A 20,976-nucleotide genomic window follows, 5' to 3' on the forward strand; every position below is an offset into this window, starting at 1 on the left:
ACAAGAGTCCATGAGCTAGTGACGTATGGGATATACATTCCTACCAGGAGGGGCAAAGTTTCCCAAACCTTAAAATGCCTATAAATACACCCCTCACCACACCCACAAATCAGTTTAACGAATAGCCAAGAAGTGGGGTGATAAGAAAAAAAGTGCGAAGCATATAAAATAAGGAATTGGAATAATTGTGCTTTATACAAAAAAATCATAACCACCACAAAAAAGGGTGGGCCTCATGGACTCTTGTTAATATGAAAGAAATGAATTTATCAGGTAAGTTCTTACATAAATTATGTTTTCTTTCATGTAATTAACAAGAGTCCATGAGCTAGTGACGTATGGGATAATGACTACCCAAGATGTGGATCTTTCCACACAAGAGTCACTAGAGAGGGAGGGATAAAATAAAGACAGCCAATTCCTGCTGAAAATAATCCACACCCAAAATAAAGTTTAACGAAAAACATAAGCAGAAGATTCAAACTGAAACCGCTGCCTGAAGAACTTTTCTACCAAAAACTGCTTCAGAAGAAGAAAATACATCAAAATGGTAGAATTTAGTAAAAGTAAGTAGATACTGACCTAGTAGAATGAGCTGTAATTCTCTGAGGCGGAATTTTACCCGACTCAACATAGGCAAGATGAATTAAAGATTTCAACCAAGATGCCAAAGAAATGGCAGAAGCTTTCTGGCCTTTCCTAGAACCGGAAAAGATAACAAATAGACTAGAAGTCTTACGGAAAGATTTCGTAGCTTCAACATAATATTTCAAAGCTCTAACAACATCCAAAGAATGCAACGATTTCTCCTTAGAATTCTTAGGATTAGGACATAATGAAGGAACCACAATTTCTCTACTAATGTTGTTGGAATTCACAACTTTAGGTAAAAATTCAAAAGAAGTTCGCAACACCGCCTTATCCTGATGAAAAATCAGAAAAGGAGACTCACAAGAAAGAGCAGATAATTCAGAAACTCTTCTAGCAGAAGAGATGGCCAAAAGGAACAAAACTTTCCAAGAAAGTAATTTAATGTCCAATGAATGCATAGGTTCAAACGGAGGAGCTTGAAGAGCTCCCAGAACCAAATTCAAACTCCATGGAGGAGAAATTGACTTAATGACAGGTTTTATACGAACCAAAGCTTGTACAAAACAATGAATATCAGGAAGAATAGCAATCTTTCTGTGAAAAAGAACAGAAAGAGCGGAGATTTGTCCTTTCAAAGAACTTGCGGACAAACCCTTATCTAAACCATCCTGAAGAAACTGTAAAATTCTCGGTATTCTAAAAGAATGCCAAGAAAAATGATGAGAAAGACACCAAGAAATATAAGTCTTCCAGACTCTATAATATATCTCTCGAGATACAGATTTACAAGCCTGTAACATAGTATTAATCACGGAGTCAGAGAAACCTCTTTGACCAAGAATCAAGCGTTCAATCTCCATACCTTTAAATTTAAGGATTTCAGATCCGGATGGAAAAAAGGACCTTGCGACAGAAGGTCTGGTCTTAACGGAAGAGTCCATGGTTGGCAAGATGCCATCTGGACAAGATCCGCATAACAAAACCTGTGAGGCCATGCCGGAGCTATTAGCAGAACAAACGAGCATTCCCTCAGAATCTTGGAGATTACTCTTGGAAGAAGAACTAGAGGCGGAAAGATATAGGCAGGATGATACTTCCAAGGAAGTGATAATGCATCCACTGCCTCCGCCTGAGGATCCCGGGATCTGGACAGATACCTGGGAAGTTTCTTGTTTAGATGAGAGGCCATCAGATCTATCTCTGGGAGCCCCCACATTTGAACAATCTGAAGAAATACCTCTGGGTGAAGAGACCATTCGCCCGGATGCAACGTTTGGCGACTGAGATAATCCGCTTCCCAATTGTCTACACCTGGGATATGAACCGCAGAGATTAGACAGGAGCTGGATTCCGCCCAAACCAAAATTCGAGATACTTCTTTCATAGCCAGAGGACTGTGAGTCCCTCCTTGATGATTGATGTATGCCACAGTTGTGACATTGTCTGTCTGAAAACAAATGAACGATTCTCTCTTCAGAAGAGGCCAAAACTGAAGAGCTCTGAAAATTGCACGGAGTTCCAAAATATTGATCGGTAATCTCACCTCCTGAGATTCCCAAACTCCTTGTGCCGTCAGAGATCCCCACACAGCTCCCCAACCTGTGAGACTTGCATCTCTGTAAATCTATTGTGGACATATAATTCCCTTGCCTTGGAGGCAAAGTTTGTAAAACTGATTTGTGGGTGTGGTGAGGGGTGTATTTATAGGCATTTTAAGGTTTGGGAAACTTTGCCCCTCCTGGTAGGAATGTATATCCCATACGTCACTAGCTCATGGACTCTTGTTAATTACATGAAAGAAAGGCAGGATAGCACCAAGGGACAGACAAAAAAACCACACAGCCTTGAAAGGGTCAACCGTAATGTGCACGCAGCGCAACCTTAAAGGGCAGCTCGACACCTGCGCACACAGCCTTAAAGGGACAGATCACCGTAATGCACATGCATCACAACCTTAAAGGGCAGCTCGACACTTGCGCACAGAACCTTAAAGGGACAGATCACCGTAATGTGCATGCAGAGCAACCTTAAAGGGCAGCTCAACACCTGCGCTCAGAGCCTTAAAGGGAAAGATCACTGCAATGTGCACGCAGCGCAACCTTAAAGGGCAGCTTGGCACCTGCTCACAGTCTTAAAGGGGCAGGCACACACAACCTTTTAGGGAGTTTACACGCACAGTTTTAAAGGGAGCGATAGTATGCATCCCCATGTGATGCACGCAGCCTTAAAGAGACGCTCTGTCTTAACGGGACAGTGGCACGTGCACGCACACAAACACACAGAGCACTCTCAGCCTTTAAAAGGACAACTTGCACCACACGCATGCAGCCTAAAAGGGACAGATCACCGTAATATTCACGCAGCGCAACCTTAAAGGGCAGCTTGGCACCTGCACACACAGTTTTTAAGGTACAGGCACACACACTCTTTAGTGGTTAAACGCATAGTTTTAAAGAGAGCGATAGTATGCATCCACACACAAAGCACAGCGCCTTACACTACAGTGATCTGTCCTTTTAAGGCTCTGTGCGCAGGTGTCGAGCTGCCCTTTAAGGTTGCGCTGCGTGCACATTATGGTGATCTGTCCCTTTAAGGCTCTGTGCGCAGGTGTCGAGCTGCTCTTTAAGGTTGCGCTGCGTGTACATTACGGTGATATGTCCCTTTAAGGCTCTGTGTGCAGGTGTCGAGCTGCCCTTTAAGGTTGCGCTGCATGAACATTACTGCGATCTGTCCCTTTAAGACTGTGTGCGTGTGGTGCTAGTTGACCCTTTCAAGGCTGTGTGGTTTTTTTTGTCTGTCCATTTAAGACTGTGTGACCAGGTGCTATCCTGCCCTTTACGGGCTGTGTGAACATTATTTCCTCAGCAGTTTGTACAGTTGTTACTGAGAGGGCTGCTTTAAGTGTCGGTGTACAGTAAATAGTTACAAATGTATAAAAAGATGTAGGCTGAGGGTTTGATACAATGGCCTCTATTTATCAAGGTCTGTCAAACCTGATCCGACAGTGCGGATAAGGTCCGACAGACCTCGCTGAATACGGCGAGCAATACGCTCGCCGTATTCAGCATTGCAACGCCGCCCCCTGCAGACTCGCGGCCAATGGGCCGCCAGCAGGGGGTGTCAATCAACCCGATTGTACTTGATCGGGTTAATTTCCGGCGATGTCTGTCCGCCTGCTCAGAGCACTGTAAGATGAGACCGGCACAGGGCAATGCCTTCCTAGGCTTTGGTGCAAATTGGTCAAGCTGGCGACCTCCAGCTCCACAATGTCAAACAAACGAAACTGTCCACAGCACCAATGTAATAAAAGGAATCTTCTTTATTAAATGTTTAAAAGCATACAAGACAGGTATGCGACGTTTCGAGACTGCAGTCTCTTAATCATGCATACACAGTAATGCACCTGTCTCTTAATTTAAAGGCAGTGTCAACCAATCACATTCAGGATCCAAAGTAACACACCTTGTGCTTGGATTAACCTTTTCATCTCTTATTTATACATATATATACAATTGTGATTTAAGTATGTAGATTCTGCCATCCATAGATAGAGACACAAAAAATAAAAACAATATATTTACACAAAGAACAGGTAAATTACAAAACACAGGTAAAAAGCAGATGTACACTTACAGAAATATAATTACATCTCGATTTTGCAACTCTTCTAATTTACAGCCTTTAAGCAAAACACTTATTTTTTACAATGTATAACTTCTTTATTTTAATCCTCCAGAGAACGAGATATAAAAATTATCCTGCATAAACTATTAATTGATTTATAACCCTAAACCTTAGGAATACACTCATGATAAAACAATCCAGAGTATAAGTAGAGGGGAACTCAGACATAAAATAAGATGATTTTTAACATCATATTGTCAGTGAGTTTGCTCAGAGGAAGACCGACAGATCCCATTCTCTATTTAACCCCTTAGGGTACATAGAATCCAACTTGTGGATCCAGAATGCCTCTCTTTGTTTCAGAAACATTTCTCTGTCACCTCCTCCTCTGAGCACTCCCACTTGATCTATTATTTGCCAACGAAGTTGGCTAATTTGATGGCCAAATTCCACAAAGTGGCAAGCTACAGGAGCCTTATCGTCTTTCTTTCTAATATTGGACTTATGTTGATTGAGTCTATTTCTCATGCTTTGGGTCGTTTCACCTACATAGATACGGGCACATGGGCATTTAATTATATATACCACATATGTGGATTCGCATGTGTAATGTGATTTCAACTTAAATTTATGACCATTTATAGGGTGTACAAATTCCTTGCCCTTGATAACAGAATTACAATTACCACACCCTAAACATGGATAACAACCAACATTCCTCTCAGTGATGTACCTTTCTTTATTTGGTCGTTTAGATCCTAAGTCAGATTTTACTAGAAAGTCTCCAAGATTTTTAACACGCTTGTGGGCCATAATTGGTTTATTCTGCAATACATTTATCTCTTTATTACACTCCTGGATGATATGCCAGTGCCTTCTTATAATCTTAGATATCTTATTACTGTGCTCATTGTGTTGGGATATGAAGATTAATTTGTCATCTTTAGCTTGTCTTGCTTTATCTTTATCCCTTACTTTATGTACATTTTGTATCTCTTGATTAATAAGCACTGCAGGATACCCTCTATTTAGAAACTTTTTGCCCATTTCCTTAAACCTGATTTTTTTGATTTCTTGCTCACTGACAATTCTGTCCACCCTAACAAGTTGACTCCTAGGTAATGAGTCCTTTAACCTATTATTATGAAAACTATCATACCTTAAAAGGGTATTGCGATCTGTTTCTTTGCAATGTATATCAACTTTCAATTCAGTACCCTTTTTGTATATCTCAGTGTCTAGAAACACCATCCTTTCTTCACTTAAATTTAAAGTGAACTCCAGGCCTGTTACCTCATGATTGATCTTATCCACAAAGCGGACCAGGGAGTCCCTGCTGCCCCACCATATGCCAAAGATGTCATCTATAAATCTCAACCAGGTGGCGCCATACTTCTGAAAGAGCTGGTTACTATAAACACATTTTTCTTCAAAAAAATTCATGTAAAGGTTGGCATATGATGGGGCAGCATTAGACCCCATGGCCGTTCCCTTCTTTTGTATATACCAAGAGTCCCTGAAAATAAAATAATTGTAAAATAACACCACTCTCAGTAATTCTTCAAAAAAATCAATTTGTTGCAAATTATATTCCCCTGATGTTATTAACATTTGTCTTATTATACCAATGCCACTCTCATGCTTTATTGAGGTGTATAAACTCTTTACATCTAGTGTGTAAATTATGCATTTGGAGCAGTCTAATTCTAATGTGGATAATTTACTGATAAAATCACTTGTATCCTTAATGTATGAGGACATTTTTTCTACATACGGTTGCAGCAATTTATCCAAAAAAACAGCAATATTAGAGAATACAGATTCAACATTGGAGACTATGGGACGCCCCGGAGGACTTTGCATATTTTTATGTACTTTAGGTACAGTATAAAAAATGGGGGTTCTTGGATGTTCTCTATACAAATATTCTCCCATTGTTTTATCAATGATACCTGCTCTAATGGCATTGGTAATAATACGTTTAATTTCTTTCTGGATCTTAAAAATAGGGTTGGTGTCTAATTTCTGATAGTGGCAGTATCTTGTAGCTGTGTCAGAATCTCATTTATGTAATACTCTTTATCTAGGACTATGGTGGCTCCGCCCTTGTCCGCTCTTTTAATTATGATTTAATTATCTTTTTGTTTAATAGTTTTAATGGCCTCTCGTTCAACCTTAGATAAATTCAAGTTTTTCCTTTTTCTATCCTTGGTTACTTTTGTTTCTAATTCTTTAATGTCAGACATAACCAATTTCATGAATGTGTCTAGACTGCTGTTATGTACCTGAGGTGTAAATGTACTCTTTTTGTATAGATTATACCTTTTTGGGCAGCAGGACAGGGTTATGGAGCAGCGGTCTTTATGACCGCTGTTTCATAACTGCTGTTTCTGGCGAGCCTGCAGGCTCGCCAGAAACACGGGCATCAAGCTCCATTTGGAGCTTGATAAATATGCCCCGATGTATCCATGTAGGTAAGCAGAGCTGGCTGGCTGTGTAAAGTCTATGGGGAAAACAGGGACTTTACACCCCAAAATAGGGCTCCCCTTTTTTGTTCCTGGAGACACAAACATTGCAGCATTGTTCGTAGCCCTCATCTGAACCCCCACGCCAATTTTCTTTCATGTAATTAGCAAGAGTCCATGAGCTAGTGACGTATGGGATATACATTCCTACCAGGAGGGGCAAAGTTTCCCAAACCTCAAAATGCCTATAAATACACCCCTCACCACACCCACAATTCAGTTTTACAAACTTTGCCTCCGATGGAGGTGGTGAAGTAAGTTTGTGCTAGATTCTACGTTGATATGCGCTCCGCAGCAAGTTGGAGCCCGGTTTTCCTCTCAGCGTGCAGTGAATGTCAGAGGGATGTGAAGAGAGTATTGCCTATTTGAATGCAGTGATCTCCTTCTACGGGGTCTATTTCATAGGTTCTCTGTTATCGGTCGTAGAGATTCATCTCTTACCTCCCTTTTCAGATCGACGATATACTCTTATATATACCATTACCTCTGCTGATTCTCGTTTCAGTACTGGTTTGGCTTTCTACAAACATGTAGATGAGTGTCCTGGGGTAAGTAAATCTTATTTTCTGTGACACTCTAAGCTATGGTTGGGCACTTTGTTTATAAAGTTCTAAATATATGTATTCAAACATTTATTTGCCTTGACTCAGAATGTTCAACTTTCCTTATTTTTCAGACAGTCAGTTTCATATTTGGGATAATGCATTTGAATTAATCATTTTTTTCTTACCTTCAAAAATTTGACTCTTTTTTCCCTGTGGGCTGTTAGGCTCGCGGGGGCTGAAAATGCTTCATTTTATTGCGTCATTCTTGGCGCAGACTTTTTTGGCGCAAAAATTATTTTCCGTTTCCGGCGTCATACGTGTCGCCGGAAGTTGCGTCATTTTTTTGACGTTATTTTGTGCCAAAGATGTCGGCGTTCCGGATGTGGCGTCATTTTGGCGCAAAAAGCATTTAGGCGCCAAATAATGTGGGCGTCTGATTTGGCGCTAAAAAATATGGGCGTCGCTTTTATCTCCACATTATTTAAGTCTCATTTTTTATTGCTTCTGGTTGCTAGAAGCTTGTTATTTGGCATTCTTTCCCATTCCTGAAACTGTCATTTAAGGAATTTGATCAATTTTGCTTTATATGTTGTTTTTTCTCTTACATATTGCAAGATGTCTCACGTTGCATCTGAGTCAGAAGATACTACAGGAAAATCGCTGTCTAGTGCTGGATCTACCAAAGCTAAGTGTATCTGCTGTAAACTTTTGGTAGCTATTCCTCCGGCTGTTGTTTGTATTGATTGTCATGACAAACTTGTTAAAGCAGATAATATTTCCTTTAGTAATGTACCATTGCCTGTTGCAGTTCCCTCAACATCTAAGGTGCAGAATGTTCCTGATAACATAAGAGATTTTGTTTCTGAATCCATAAAGAAGGCTATGTCTGTTATTTCTCCTTCTAGTAAACATAAAAAATCTTTTAAAACTTCTCTCCCTATAGATGAATTTTTAAATGAACATCATCATTCTGTTTCTGATGACTCTTCTGGTTCAGAGGATTCTGTCTCAGAGGTTGATGCTGATAAATCTTCATATTTATTTAAAATGGAATTTATTCGTTCTTTACTTAAAGAAGTACTAATTGCTTTAGAAATAGAGGATTCTGGTCCTCTTGATACTAATTCTAAACGTTTGGATAAGGTATTTAAAGCTCCTGTGGTTATTCCAGAAGTTTTTCCTGTTCCTAATGCTATTTCTGCAGTAATTTCCAAAGAATGGGATAAATTGGGTAATTCATTTACTCCTTCTAAACGTTTCAAGCAATTATATCCTGTGCCGTCTGATAGATTAGAATTTTGGGACAAAATCCCTAAGGTTGATGGGGCTATTTCTACCCTTGCTAAACGTACTACTATTCCTACGTCAGATGGTACTTCGTTTAAGGATCCTTTAGATAGGAAAATTGAATCCTTTCTAAGAAAAGCTTATCTGTGTTCAGGTAATCTTCTTAGACCTGCTATATCTTTGGCTGATGTTGCTGCAGCTTCAACTTTTTGGTTGGAAACTTTAGCGCAACAAGTAACACATCATGATTCTCATGATATTATTATTCTTCTTCAGCATGCTAATAATTTTATCTGTGATGCCATTTTTGATATTATCAGAGTTGATGTCAGGTTTATGTCTCTAGCTATTTTAGCTAGAAGAGCTTTATGGCTTAAAACTTGGAATGCTGATATGGCTTCTAAATCAACTCTACTTTCTATTTCTTTCCAGGGTAACAAATTATTTGGTTCTCAGTTGGATTCTATTATTTCAACTGTTACTGGTGGGAAAGGAACTTTTTTACCACAGGATAAAAAATCTAAAGGTAAAAACAGGGCTAATAATCGTTTTTGTTCCTTTCGTTTCAACAAAGAACAAAAGCCTGATCTTTCATCCTCAGGAGCAGTTTCAGTTTGGAAACCATCTCCAGTCTGGAATAAATCCAAGCCAGCTAGAAAGGCAAAGCCTGCTTCTAAGTCCACATGAAGGTGCGGCCCTCATTCCAGCTCAGCTGGTAGGGGGCAGGTTACGTTTTTTCAAGGAAATTTGGATCAATTCTGTTCACAATCTTTGGATTCAGAACATTGTTTCAGAAGGGTACAGAATTGGTTTCAAGATGAGACCTCCTGCAAAGAGATTTTTTCTTTCCCGTGTCCCAGTAAATCCAGTAAAAGCTCAAGCATTTCTGAATTGTGTTTCAGATCTAGAGTTGACTGGAGTAATTATGCCAGTTCCAGTTCCGGAACAGGGGATGGGGTTTTATTCAAATCTCTTCATTGTACCAAAGAAGGAGAATTCCTTCAGACCAGTTCTGGATCTAAAAATATTGAATCGTTATGTAAGGATACCAACGTTCAAGATGGTAACTGTAAGGACTATCTTGCCTTTTGTTCAGCAAGGGAATTATATGTCCACAATAGATTTACAGGATGCATATCTACATATTCCGATTCATCCAGATCATTATCAGTTCCTGAGATTCTCTTTTCTGGACAAGCATTACCAGTTTGTGGCTCTGCCGTTTGGCCTAGCTACAGCTCCAAGAATTTTTACAAAGGTTCTCGGTGCCCTTCTGTCTGTAATCAGAGAACAGGGTATTGTGGTATTTCCTTATTTGGACGATATCTTGGTACTTGCTCAGTCTTTACATTTAGCAGAATCTCATACGAATCGACTTGTGTTGTTTCTTCAAGATCATGGTTGGAGGATCAATTTACCAAAAAGTTCATTGATTCCTCAGACAAGGGTAACCTTTCTGGGTTTCCAGATGGATTCAGTGTCCATGACTCTGTCTTTAACAGACAAGAGACGTCTAAAATTAATTACAGCTTGTTGAAACCTTCAGTCACAATCATTCCCTTCGGTAGCCTTATGCATGGAAATTCTAGGTCTTATGACTGCTGCATCGGACGCGATCCCCTTTGCTCGTTTTCACATGCGACCTCTTCAGCTCTGTATGCTGAATCAATGGTGCAAGGATTACACAAAGATATCTCAATTAATATCTTTAAAACCGATTGTTCGACACTCTCTAACGTGGTGGACAGATCACCATCGTTTAATTCAGGGGGCTTCATTTGTGCTTCCGACCTGGACTGTAATTTCAACAGATGCAAGTCTCACAGGTTGGGGAGCTGTGTGGGGATCTCTGACGGCACAAGGAGTTTGGGAATCTCAGGAGGTGAGATTACCGATCAATATTTTAGAACTCCGTGCAATTTTCAGAGCTCTTCAGTTTTGGCCTCTTCTGAAGAGAGAATCGTTCATTTGTTTTCAGACAGACAATGTCACAACTGTGGCATAAATCAATCATCAAGGAGGGACTCACAGTCCCTCTGGCTATGAAAGAAGTATCTCGAATTTTGGTTTGGGCGGAATCCAGCTCCTGTCTAATCTCTGCGGTTCATATCCCAGGTATAGACAATTGGGAAGCGGATTATCTCAGTCGCCAAACGTTGCATCCGGGCGAATGGTCTCTTCACCCAGAGGTATTTCTTCAGATTGTTCAAATGTGGGAACTTCCAGAAATAGATCTGATGGCGTCTCATCTAAACAAGAAACTTCCCAGGTATCTGTCCAGATCCCGGGATCCTCAGGCGGAGGCAGTGGATGCATTATCACTTCCTTTGAAGTATCATCCTGCCTATATCTTTCCGCCTCTAGTTCTTCTTCCAAGAGTAATCTCCAAGATTCTGAAGGAATGCTTGTTTGTTCTGCTGGTAGCTCCGGCATGGTCTCACAGGTTTTGGTATGCGGATCTTGTCCGGATGGCCTCTTGCCAACCGTGGACTCTTCCGTTAAGACCAGACCTTCTGTCTCAAGGTCCTTTTTTCCATCAGGATCTGAAATCCTTAAATTTAAAGGTATGGAGATTGAACGCTTGATTCTTGGTCACAGAGGTTTCTCTGACTCTGTGATTAATACTATGTTACAGGCTCGTAAATCTGTATCTAGAGAGATATATTATAGAGTCTGGAAGACTTATATTTCTTGGTGTCTTTCTCATCATTTTTCTTGGCATTCTTTTAGAATACCGAGAATATTACAGTTTCTTCAGGATGGTTTAGATAAGGGTTTGTCTGCAAGTTCCTTGAAAGGACAAATCTCTGCTCTTTCTGTTCTTTTTCACAGAAAGATTGCTATTCTTCCTGATGTTCATTGTTTTGTACAAGCTTTGGTTCGTATAAAGCCTGTCATTAAGTCAATTTCTCCTCCTTGGAGTTTGAATTTGGTTCTGGGGGCTCTTCAAGCTCCTCCATTTGAACCTATGCATTCATTGGACATTAAATTACTTTCTTGGAAAGTTTTGTTCCTTTTGGCCATCTCTTCTGCCAGAAGAGTTTCTGAATTATCTGCTCTTTCTTGTGAGTCTCCTTTTCTGATTTTTCATCAGGATAAGGCGGTGTTGCGAACTTCTTTTGAATTTTTACCTAAAGTTGTGAATTCCAACAACATTAGTAGAGAAATTGTGGTTCCTTCATTATGTCCTAATCCTAAGAATTCTAAGGAGAAATCGTTGCATTCTTTGGATGTTGTTAGAGCTTTGAAATATTATGTTGAAGCTACTAAATCTTTCCGAAAGACTTCTAGTCTATTTGTTATCTTTTCCGGTTCTAGAAAAGGCCAGAAAGCTTCTGCCATTTCTTTGGCATCTTGGTTGAAATCTTTAATTCATCTTGCCTATGTTGAGTCGGGTAAAACTCCGCCTCAGAAAATTACAGCTCATTCTACTAGGTCAGTTTCTACTTCCTGGGCGTTTAGGAATGAAGCTTCGGTTGATCAGATTTGCAAAGCAGCAACTTGGTCCTCTTTGCATACTTTTACTAAGTTCTACCATTTTGATGTATTTTCTTCTTCTGAAGCAGTTTTTGGTAGAAAAGTACTTCAGGCAGCGGTTTCAGTTTGAATATTCTGCTTATGTTTTTTCATTAAACTTTATTTTGGGTGTGGATTATTTTCAGCAGGAATTGGCTGTCTTTATTTTGTCCCTCCCTCTCTAGTGACTCTTGTGTGGAAAGATCCACATCTTGGGTAGTCATTATCCCATACGTCACTAGCTCATGGACTCTTGCTAATTACATGAAAGAAAACATAATTTATGTAAGAACTTACCTGATAAATTCATTTCTTTCATATTAGCAAGAGTCCATGAGGCCCGCCCTTTTTTGTGGTGGTTATGATTTTGTATAAAACACAATTATTCCAATTCCTTATTTTATATGCTTTCGCACTTTTTTATCACCCCACTTCTTGGCTATTCGTTAAACTGAATTGTGGGTGTGGTGAGGGGTGTATTTATAGGCATTTTGAGGTTTGGGAAACTTTGCCCCTCCTGGTAGGAATGTATATCCCATACGTCACTAGCTCATGGACTCTTGCTAATATGAAAGAAATGAATTTATCAGGTAAGTTCTTACATAAATTATGTTTTTGTAGGAAAATAATAAGATATGGCTGAGAAAATAATTTAGAACGCTAAACTAAGATTTTACCACTTTTTCTTGTATAGAGGGATGCCCAATTAGTATAAAACAAGCCAAATGTGAGTGAGCCAAGAGTAAAAAATTGGTACCTTATTCAGAATTTCCCATTGAAATGAATGGAAATTATGGTGCCACGTTTGGTACCAAATTTCATGATTAATATCATATTAACTTTGGTAATTGATGTTTAATAAATAATTATTTTTTATGAACAAGAAGCTATCCTGAATAGGATGCTAGTAAATAGTAAGCTAACTTCAGCATTCGAATAAGAGGCTGGCCGAATAAGGAGCTAACTTGACAATTTCTGCCGCACTACACTACAACCTATCTGCTTGACTACCCAACCTGCAAACAAAAAAGGTTTATTACCCCACAGCACCGCACAATCTCCCTCAGCCTGCTGAAATTATATTTGTGTATCACAAGAACGAACGAGAAGCGAGCATATCATACCGTCCTAAACACAACATATTTTTGTACAGCTGCAGCAACACTGTCTGAGACGTCTGAAAGCTGGTTGGGTATTTCACAAGCGTCCATGTCTCCTCCCTCAAGTTTCCGTTTCCTCAGTTCAGTCACACACATGGCTTCTGTGTGTCAGGAAGGAATACCGGGGGTGCCAGACGGCTGCGAGCATTATTCGCGGGGCTGCTTGCTCAGGGTGAGCTATACGCTGGTATCTAGGGAGGTGACAGAGTGTGGTCAATAATAGACTCTGTAGTCTGGTGTCAGTATTACTACAGAAGTATACTGTCTGCTGGGCTCCACTGATCCTAAAGTACCCTTTCCCTTTGACCTACACTGCACTTATCCGCTTCTGTTTTCTCTGTCAGCCACATTTTATGTTTGTGATTATTATTTTTTGCTGGCAACGTTTAAATGTTTTTTTTTATTATTACGTGTGAGCTTCTTCTCTGTAACAGGCGTAAACATTATACACGTATAGGCCACGGATACATTTGCTGATATACAGTGCTGCGTGCTTATAAACCAGTTTTTTTGGCGTATACAATTTGCGAATTCACATGATATGGGTCACGTGTATATTTCGAATAAACGTGTTCGAAACGTGCATAAATAATAATTTAAATATAATTCTGTTTAGATGCTAATTAATGCAACAAGATTGTTATTTTTAGCATAAAGTGTGTTATACATATTTTTCCTGAAGCATTTGGCTACAATTAAAACACTTTCCTGCTTGTACACCTTATATATTATCAGTGGAGGAGTTTTAGAGGAGCCCTCTTAAAAAGTATTCATGAGACTCTAACCTGAATTGTCCTTTGTGTGTTGATGATGCCTGTTGCCTTAGGTGAGGCACTCCTATTGCAAAAATATACTCCTATTGCATATGAAATTTTGGGATGGTGGTGTGCCACAGGATTTTTTAATGTAAAAAAGTGTGCCACGGTAAAAAAAAGGTTAAAAATCACTGCCTTAAAGGGACAGTATAATCATAATTAGACATTCACAATTTAGACAGAACATACAATTTTTTAACAACTTTCCAATTTACTTCTATTATTTAATTTGCTTTCTTCTCTTGCTATCCTTTTGCAGAAAGGTTTATCTATTAAAGCTCAGAAGCAGCAAAGAACTTAGGTTCTAGCTGCTGATTGGTGGCTGAATATATGTACCGATTGTCATTGGCTCATCCATGTGTTGAGTTAGTAACCAGTAGTGCATTGCTTCTCCTTCAACAAATGATACCAAGATAATGAAGCAAATTTGATAATAGAAGTAAACTGGAAAGTTGTTTATAATTTTATGTTCTACCTAAAACATGAGACATTTTTGGGGTTTTATGTCCCTTTAAAGTGATGGTAAACATGACGTTTTTTTAAAAAAAATCTGGTTTGTAGTTACTGTATGTTTGCACATGTAACATGAGTAATGTAACCATTACTATAGTATTTTATGGGGGGCCAGTGTACTGTAACCATTTTCACCCTTTAATTTGTTCCCACTTTTCCATTTTATCTGCTGGAGTGTATTAAATTGTTTACAAATAGCACATTTTACCTTTTTATTTTGTCATTTGAAATAGCTGCATTTGCCTTGGTATCCCCACCTATATTGAAATGTCAATATATTGGCTATAAAAAAGCTATGTATAGTAGGCAGTTAAAGAATTACACTCCCAGTGGGAGGTAGCAGAGGTAAGTAATTGTTAATTTTTAATTGTTCTCTCTATGTACAGGTGGCCCTCGGTTTACAACGGTTCAATTTAAGCCGATTCAGAGCATTGAGAATAGCCAGTAGGTGGAGCTGTCCGCTTGTGTTGCAGCAAAGATATGCAAGCCAAGCAAGCTAAAATGAATCAGTATAACTAGACCTGAGCTATCGAGCAGTTTTCAAAGGAACAATATCTTCCTGACTATAAATCAGTCCAGATTGAAATGCATAGAAAAAACTGTTTGCAGAAAAATGCAAGTAAAGTTTGTGTTGTGTGATTATTTTATTAGGTTTATAATGCAGTTTAGCAAATGTTTTTGTTCATTTAACTTAGTTTAATTATATATTCTGTGTTGTGTGATTATTTTATTAGGTTTAAAATGCTGTTTATCATTTAAAGTCTCTATTTCAAAGCTTTAAAAATAATGTTTAGGTGTTACTTATGACAATTTTGAGAGGGGCCTGGAACCTAACTCCCTCACTTCCCTTTGACTTACATTATAAACTGGGTTTCAATTTACAACGGTTTCGATTTACAACCATTCCTTCTGGAACCTAACCCCGGCGTAAACTGAGGGCTACCTGTATTTGTCTTTGATATAAAGACAGAGCTATGATAGTGAAGCATTTGTGTATATAAAGTGATTAAATAAGATTTGATATATCTGTAAGTTCAAGCTATTTTAATAGGTTGTGGTGTCAAAGAACACAGCCATATATTCCATATCAAAAATAAACTTAAAGGAGCAATTTCATATACATTTATAGTCTGCTGCTTGTTTCTCAAGTAATTAGAAACACTTTAAGGGGAATCAATTTTACTGTACACTGTCTCTTTAACTTTGAGTTAAGCAAACTTGTATATGTGTACAGACAGTACAAATGCATCGAAAAAAAGTTCTTATTTTCATCATTGTTAAATTTTGTAAAAAATTGTTGTTTCTCATAAATTCAATTCTATTTCAGGCTCCTTGCTGTGGTAAGTTTTATACCTGTCGCCTCTGCCATGACAGCAAAGAAACTCATAAGATGGATCGATTTAAAGTAACTCAAGTTCAGTGTGTAAAATGCAAATTCATTCAGAATGTAAGTATGTGTCTCTGGCTCTGCACTGTTTAATGCTGAAAATGTTGCCAATTTAAATATGAGGACATCTAAACAGCACAGATAATTTTAGAGTCATTTTATATGTTGGCATTTACATGCTATCTTCCAACTGTAAATTATGCATACATGTTATTGTGAAATCAGAGGGCAGGACGATGGGGAATCACTATGGGCCCGATTCTTTAAAGCTCTCTGGTCTTGCAAGATTCTATAAGTTTCCTTGTCAGCATTACAAAGTCCCTCAGGGATTGTTTTTAAAGGATTTTTTTTACCTTGGGAACTGTGTATCTCATTAAGGAGAGTTCACTAAAATGCTTTATGTTAAAGGGATACTAAACGTTGGGTTACATGTTACATACAGTTGATATAAAAAGTCTACACACCCCTGTTAAAATGTCATGTTTCTGTGATGTAAAAAAAAAACGAGACAAAGAGATATAATTTCAGAACATTTTCCACCTTTAATGTGACCTATAAACTGTACAACTTAATTGTAAAACAAACTAAAATCTTTTAGGTGGAGGGAAGTAAAAATAAAAAATAAAATAATGGTTGCATAAGTGTGCACACCCTTAAACTAATACTTTGTTAAAGCACTATATTTTAAACAGAAATAAAGCCTTGTTTTTTTTTTTTATTTACCTATCAAAACTAATATATGTATATATGTGTGTATATGTGTATGTGTGTGTATATATATATATATATATATATATATATATATATATATATATATATGTATGTGTATGTATATATATATATATATATATATATATATATGTATGTATATATATATATATATATATATATATAAAATAAAGAAAGTGGTTTTCAATCCTCCTTTAATAATATGTATATGTCCAAAGATAGTCTTATCCTTTAATAACCCCACATGGCTATTGCCCTAAGACTTCATTTGAGAGGCAACAACAGTCTCATCTGAAACAATTAGATCAATCAAGGAGCATAATCTCTGTTGTGAGTAAATGTCGGTGTGGGTCTAATACACAATCTTCCTTAAAATGTGTCTTACTCATGCAAGAAACCGCTATGCGGCTACCCACTTACCGACCTCACCGGATATTTCCTCGATGGGTGATTGCTCTTGGCGTCCTGGAAGTTGTTATCCACCGCTATGTCCGTCTTTTTACTTCAGCATTGGAGCAGCCCTCTGTACTTCCAATGCCAATCCGATATCCACGCACTGGAAACAGCGTGGATACGTGTAGATGCGTGTGTAACGTACCACGTGTACGTACTCGTCCAATCAGATTGGAGAGAATCCGGGACACCTTTCTTGAATGAAAATAAGCCTCAATAGGGAAGTCTAGCTGTCCAAGCCAAACTGGGGTGTAAATAGAGCACTTAATACCGCTATTGCACAACTGCTGACCTGAAAAGTTCACGAATCCACAAGCCCAAAGTTTTCAGCAAAAAGAGCAAAATAGCGGTAAAACATAAACTTTATTCAAGTGTAGTCACACTCATTAAAACATGGGGGTATCAGCATAAAAATAGAACAAAAAACAAAAATCAAACATGAGAACAAATAGCTGACATGTTTCGGCACACAGCCGTAATCATAGCTAATGGGCACACCTGTGTTAGACATTTAGTACCCTTCTCTAAATTCTCATTGGTTGCAATAAAATCATGTTGAAAATTGTCACTCCTCCTTATTATTTATTAATAACTTACAATACAATCTTGATTAAATCTAATAGGATAGAACTCTTAACTGGAGGAACATAATTCTAACAAAATTGCGTCTATTACATTTGATATAAATTCAAACTTAAACACTTAGCCAGACTAACGTTACAATAAGAATGAATGATAACTAGATGGATAGCAGCAGTTCTAATATCTTGTATATTAATAATAAAAAACCTTAGTAGATAGTAGAAAAAGTTGTAACCATACAATTCCTTCATTAAAGATATATTAAAAAAAAAAAAAAAAAAAAAACTTATTGCATCCAAATGTGTAGATAAAGAATGTATGAAAATTCCATGAAAAAAGTGTAAAGTGTTTTTGAAACACCAAATACAGCAATGAATCCGGACTTGGTATGTAGTTAATGAATCAACAAATAAGATCAAATGTATTCATTCAGGATTATCCTGTCTTTGTTTAAGTATATACCACACCAAATCCACATTCATTACAGTAACACAAATTAAGAAAGATTGGAAGAAATCTATTTCCAATAGTTAATTAAGTCAAACTCAGAGTTCAAACCTGAGGGGACTCTGGTGCCCAATCTAAATATCCAGAACATCTCCCTCTTGCCCAGCAATTTATCTCTGTCCCCTCCCCTAGGGGGGGTAGCCACCCTTTCAATAGCCTGCCAGCGAAAAGTGGTCAAAGTCTTATTGTGCCTTTTAGCAAAGTGCTGGACAAGAGGGGTTGTTGCTGTTCCTGAACTGATCGTGGATAAATGGTTCCTAATTCTCGTGTTGGCATCATTTGAGGTTAATCCTACATACTGTAGGGAACACTCTATACATGTTATTAAATAAATAACATAAGTAGTGGTACAGTTAAAACATGTATCAATCTTAAATGTTTCTCCTGTACTAGTCGAATGGAAGCTGTCAGAAAATATTGCGTATTCACAAGGTCTGCATTTACGTTTACCACACTTATATAGCCCTTTGTGTTGTATCCACGAGCTCTCAGACTTTCTATTAGATTTCGGTAAACAAGAAGGGGACAGAATGTTACCCAAAGTTCTACATTTCCTATATGAACATTTTAGGCCTCTGTCCACACACTCTACTAGACCATCGTCTGCTGCCAACATTTTAAAGTGTTTTTTCACTATTCTACAAATATCTCTGTATTGGGCGCTGTACTCAGTGACAAAATAAGACTCTCTCTTTTTCACTGGGTTGATGTTATCTGTTCTCTTTCTTGTATTGAGCAATTTCTTCCTATCTATCCTGGCTACCTGCCCCTGTGCTTTATCCAGGATAGTATCTGCATAGCCTCTCTCTTTGAGTCTTTTTCTCAAATCCTCACTTTGCATGCTAAAAGCTCCATCCTCCGTATGTGACACATATCGCAAGCCAATAACACGCAACACACTTTTGCATGCTAGGAGTTGCCATCCTCCACATGTACCCTTTTCAGTGGCTAAGGGACAATTTATAAGGTTAAAGAGAAATTGTACGGAGGATGGAGCTTTTAGCATGCAAAGTGAGGATTTGAGAAAAAGACTCAAAGAGAGAGGCTATGCAGATACTATCCTGGATAAAGCACAGGGGCAGGTAGCCAGGATAGATAGGAAGAAATTGCTCAATACAAGAAAGAGAACAGATAACATCAACCCAGTGAAAAAGAGAGAGTCTTATTTTGTCACTGAGTACAGCGCCCAATACAGAGATATTTGTAGAATAGTGAAAAAACACTTTAAAATGTTGGCAGCAGACGATGGTCTAGTAGAGTGTGTGGACAGAGGCCTAAAATGTTCATATAGGAAATGTAGAACTTTGGGTAACATTCTGTCCCCTTCTTGTTTACCGAAATCTAATAGAAAGTCTGAGAGCTCGTGGATACAACACAAAGGGCTATATAAGTGTGGTAAACGTAAATGCAGACCTTGTGAATACGCAATATTTTCTGACAGCTTCCATTCGACTAGTACAGGAGAAACATTTAAGATTGATACATGTCTCAACTGTACCACTACTTATGTTATTTATTTAATAACATGTATAGAGTGTTCCCTACAGTATGTAGGATTAACCTCAAATGATGCCAACACGAGAATTAGGAACCATTTATCCACGATCAGTTCAGGAACAGCAACAACCCCTCTTGTCCAGCACTTTGCTAAAAGGCACAATAAGACTTTGACCACTTTTCGCTGGCAGGCTATTGAAAGGGTGGCTACCCCCCCTAGGGGAGGGGACAGAGATAAATTGCTGGGCAAGAGGGAGATGTTCTGGATATTTAGATTGGGCACCAGAGTCCCCTCAGGTTTGAACTCTGAGTTTGACTTAATTAACTATTGGAAATAGATTTCTTCCAATCTTTCTTAATTTGTGTTACTGTAATGAATGTGGATTTGGTGTGGTATATACTTAAACAAAGACAGGATAATCCTGAATGAATACATTTGATCTTATTTGTTGATTCATTAACTACATACCAAGTCCGGATTCATTGCTGTATTTGGTGTTTCAAAAACACTTTACACTTTTTTCATGGAATTTTCATACATTCTTTATCTACACATTTGGATGCAATAAGTTTTTTTTTTTTTTTTTTTTTTTAATATATCTTTAATGAAGGAATTGTATGGTTACAACTTTTTCTACTATCTACTAAGGTTTTTTATTATTAATATACAAGATATTAGAACTGCTGCTATCCATCTAGTTATCATTCATTCTTATTGTAACGTTAGTCTGGCTAAGTGTTTAAGTTTGAATTTATATCAAATGTAATAGACGCAATTTTGTTAGAATTATGTTCCTCCAGTTAAGAGTTCTATCCTATTAGATTTAATCAAGATTGTATTGTAAGTTATTAATAAATAATAAGGAGGAGTGACAATTTTCAACATGATTTTATTGCAACCAATGAGAATTTAGAGAAGGGTACTAAATGTCTAACACAGGTGTGCCCATTAGCTATGATTACGGCTGTGTGCCGAAACATGTCAGCTATTTGTTCTCATGTTTGATTTTTGTTTTTTGTTCTATTTTTATGCTGATACCCCCATGTTTTAATGAGTGTGACTACACTTGAATAAAGTTTATGTTTTACCGCTATTTTGCTCTTTTTGCTGAAAACTTTGGGCTTGTATATATATATATATATATATGTATATGTATATGTATATATATATATATATATATATATATATATATATATATATATATATATATATATATATATATATATATATATATATATATTTAT

The 20,976-nt window shown here is 37.8% G+C and overlaps 1 protein-coding gene across 1 annotated transcript in view; it reads left to right on the forward strand.

Moving 5' to 3' along the window:
- The first annotated feature begins 13,307 nt into the window (after positions 1-13,307).
- The window catches only part of RCHY1 (ring finger and CHY zinc finger domain containing 1), a 55,307-nt gene continuing 47,638 nt past the window's right edge, over positions 13,308-20,976 (forward strand). The window contains exons 1-2 of the mRNA XM_053703309.1: positions 13,308-13,420; positions 15,904-16,023. Coding sequence (XP_053559284.1) covers positions 13,343-13,420; positions 15,904-16,023 — 198 coding nt within the window. The 5' untranslated portion in view covers positions 13,308-13,342. The remainder of the gene's footprint in view (positions 13,421-15,903; positions 16,024-20,976) is intronic.

This window comes from Bombina bombina, chromosome 2 (genome assembly GCF_027579735.1).
Source record: "Bombina bombina isolate aBomBom1 chromosome 2, aBomBom1.pri, whole genome shotgun sequence".
Taxonomy (NCBI): Eukaryota; Metazoa; Chordata; class Amphibia; order Anura; family Bombinatoridae; genus Bombina; species Bombina bombina.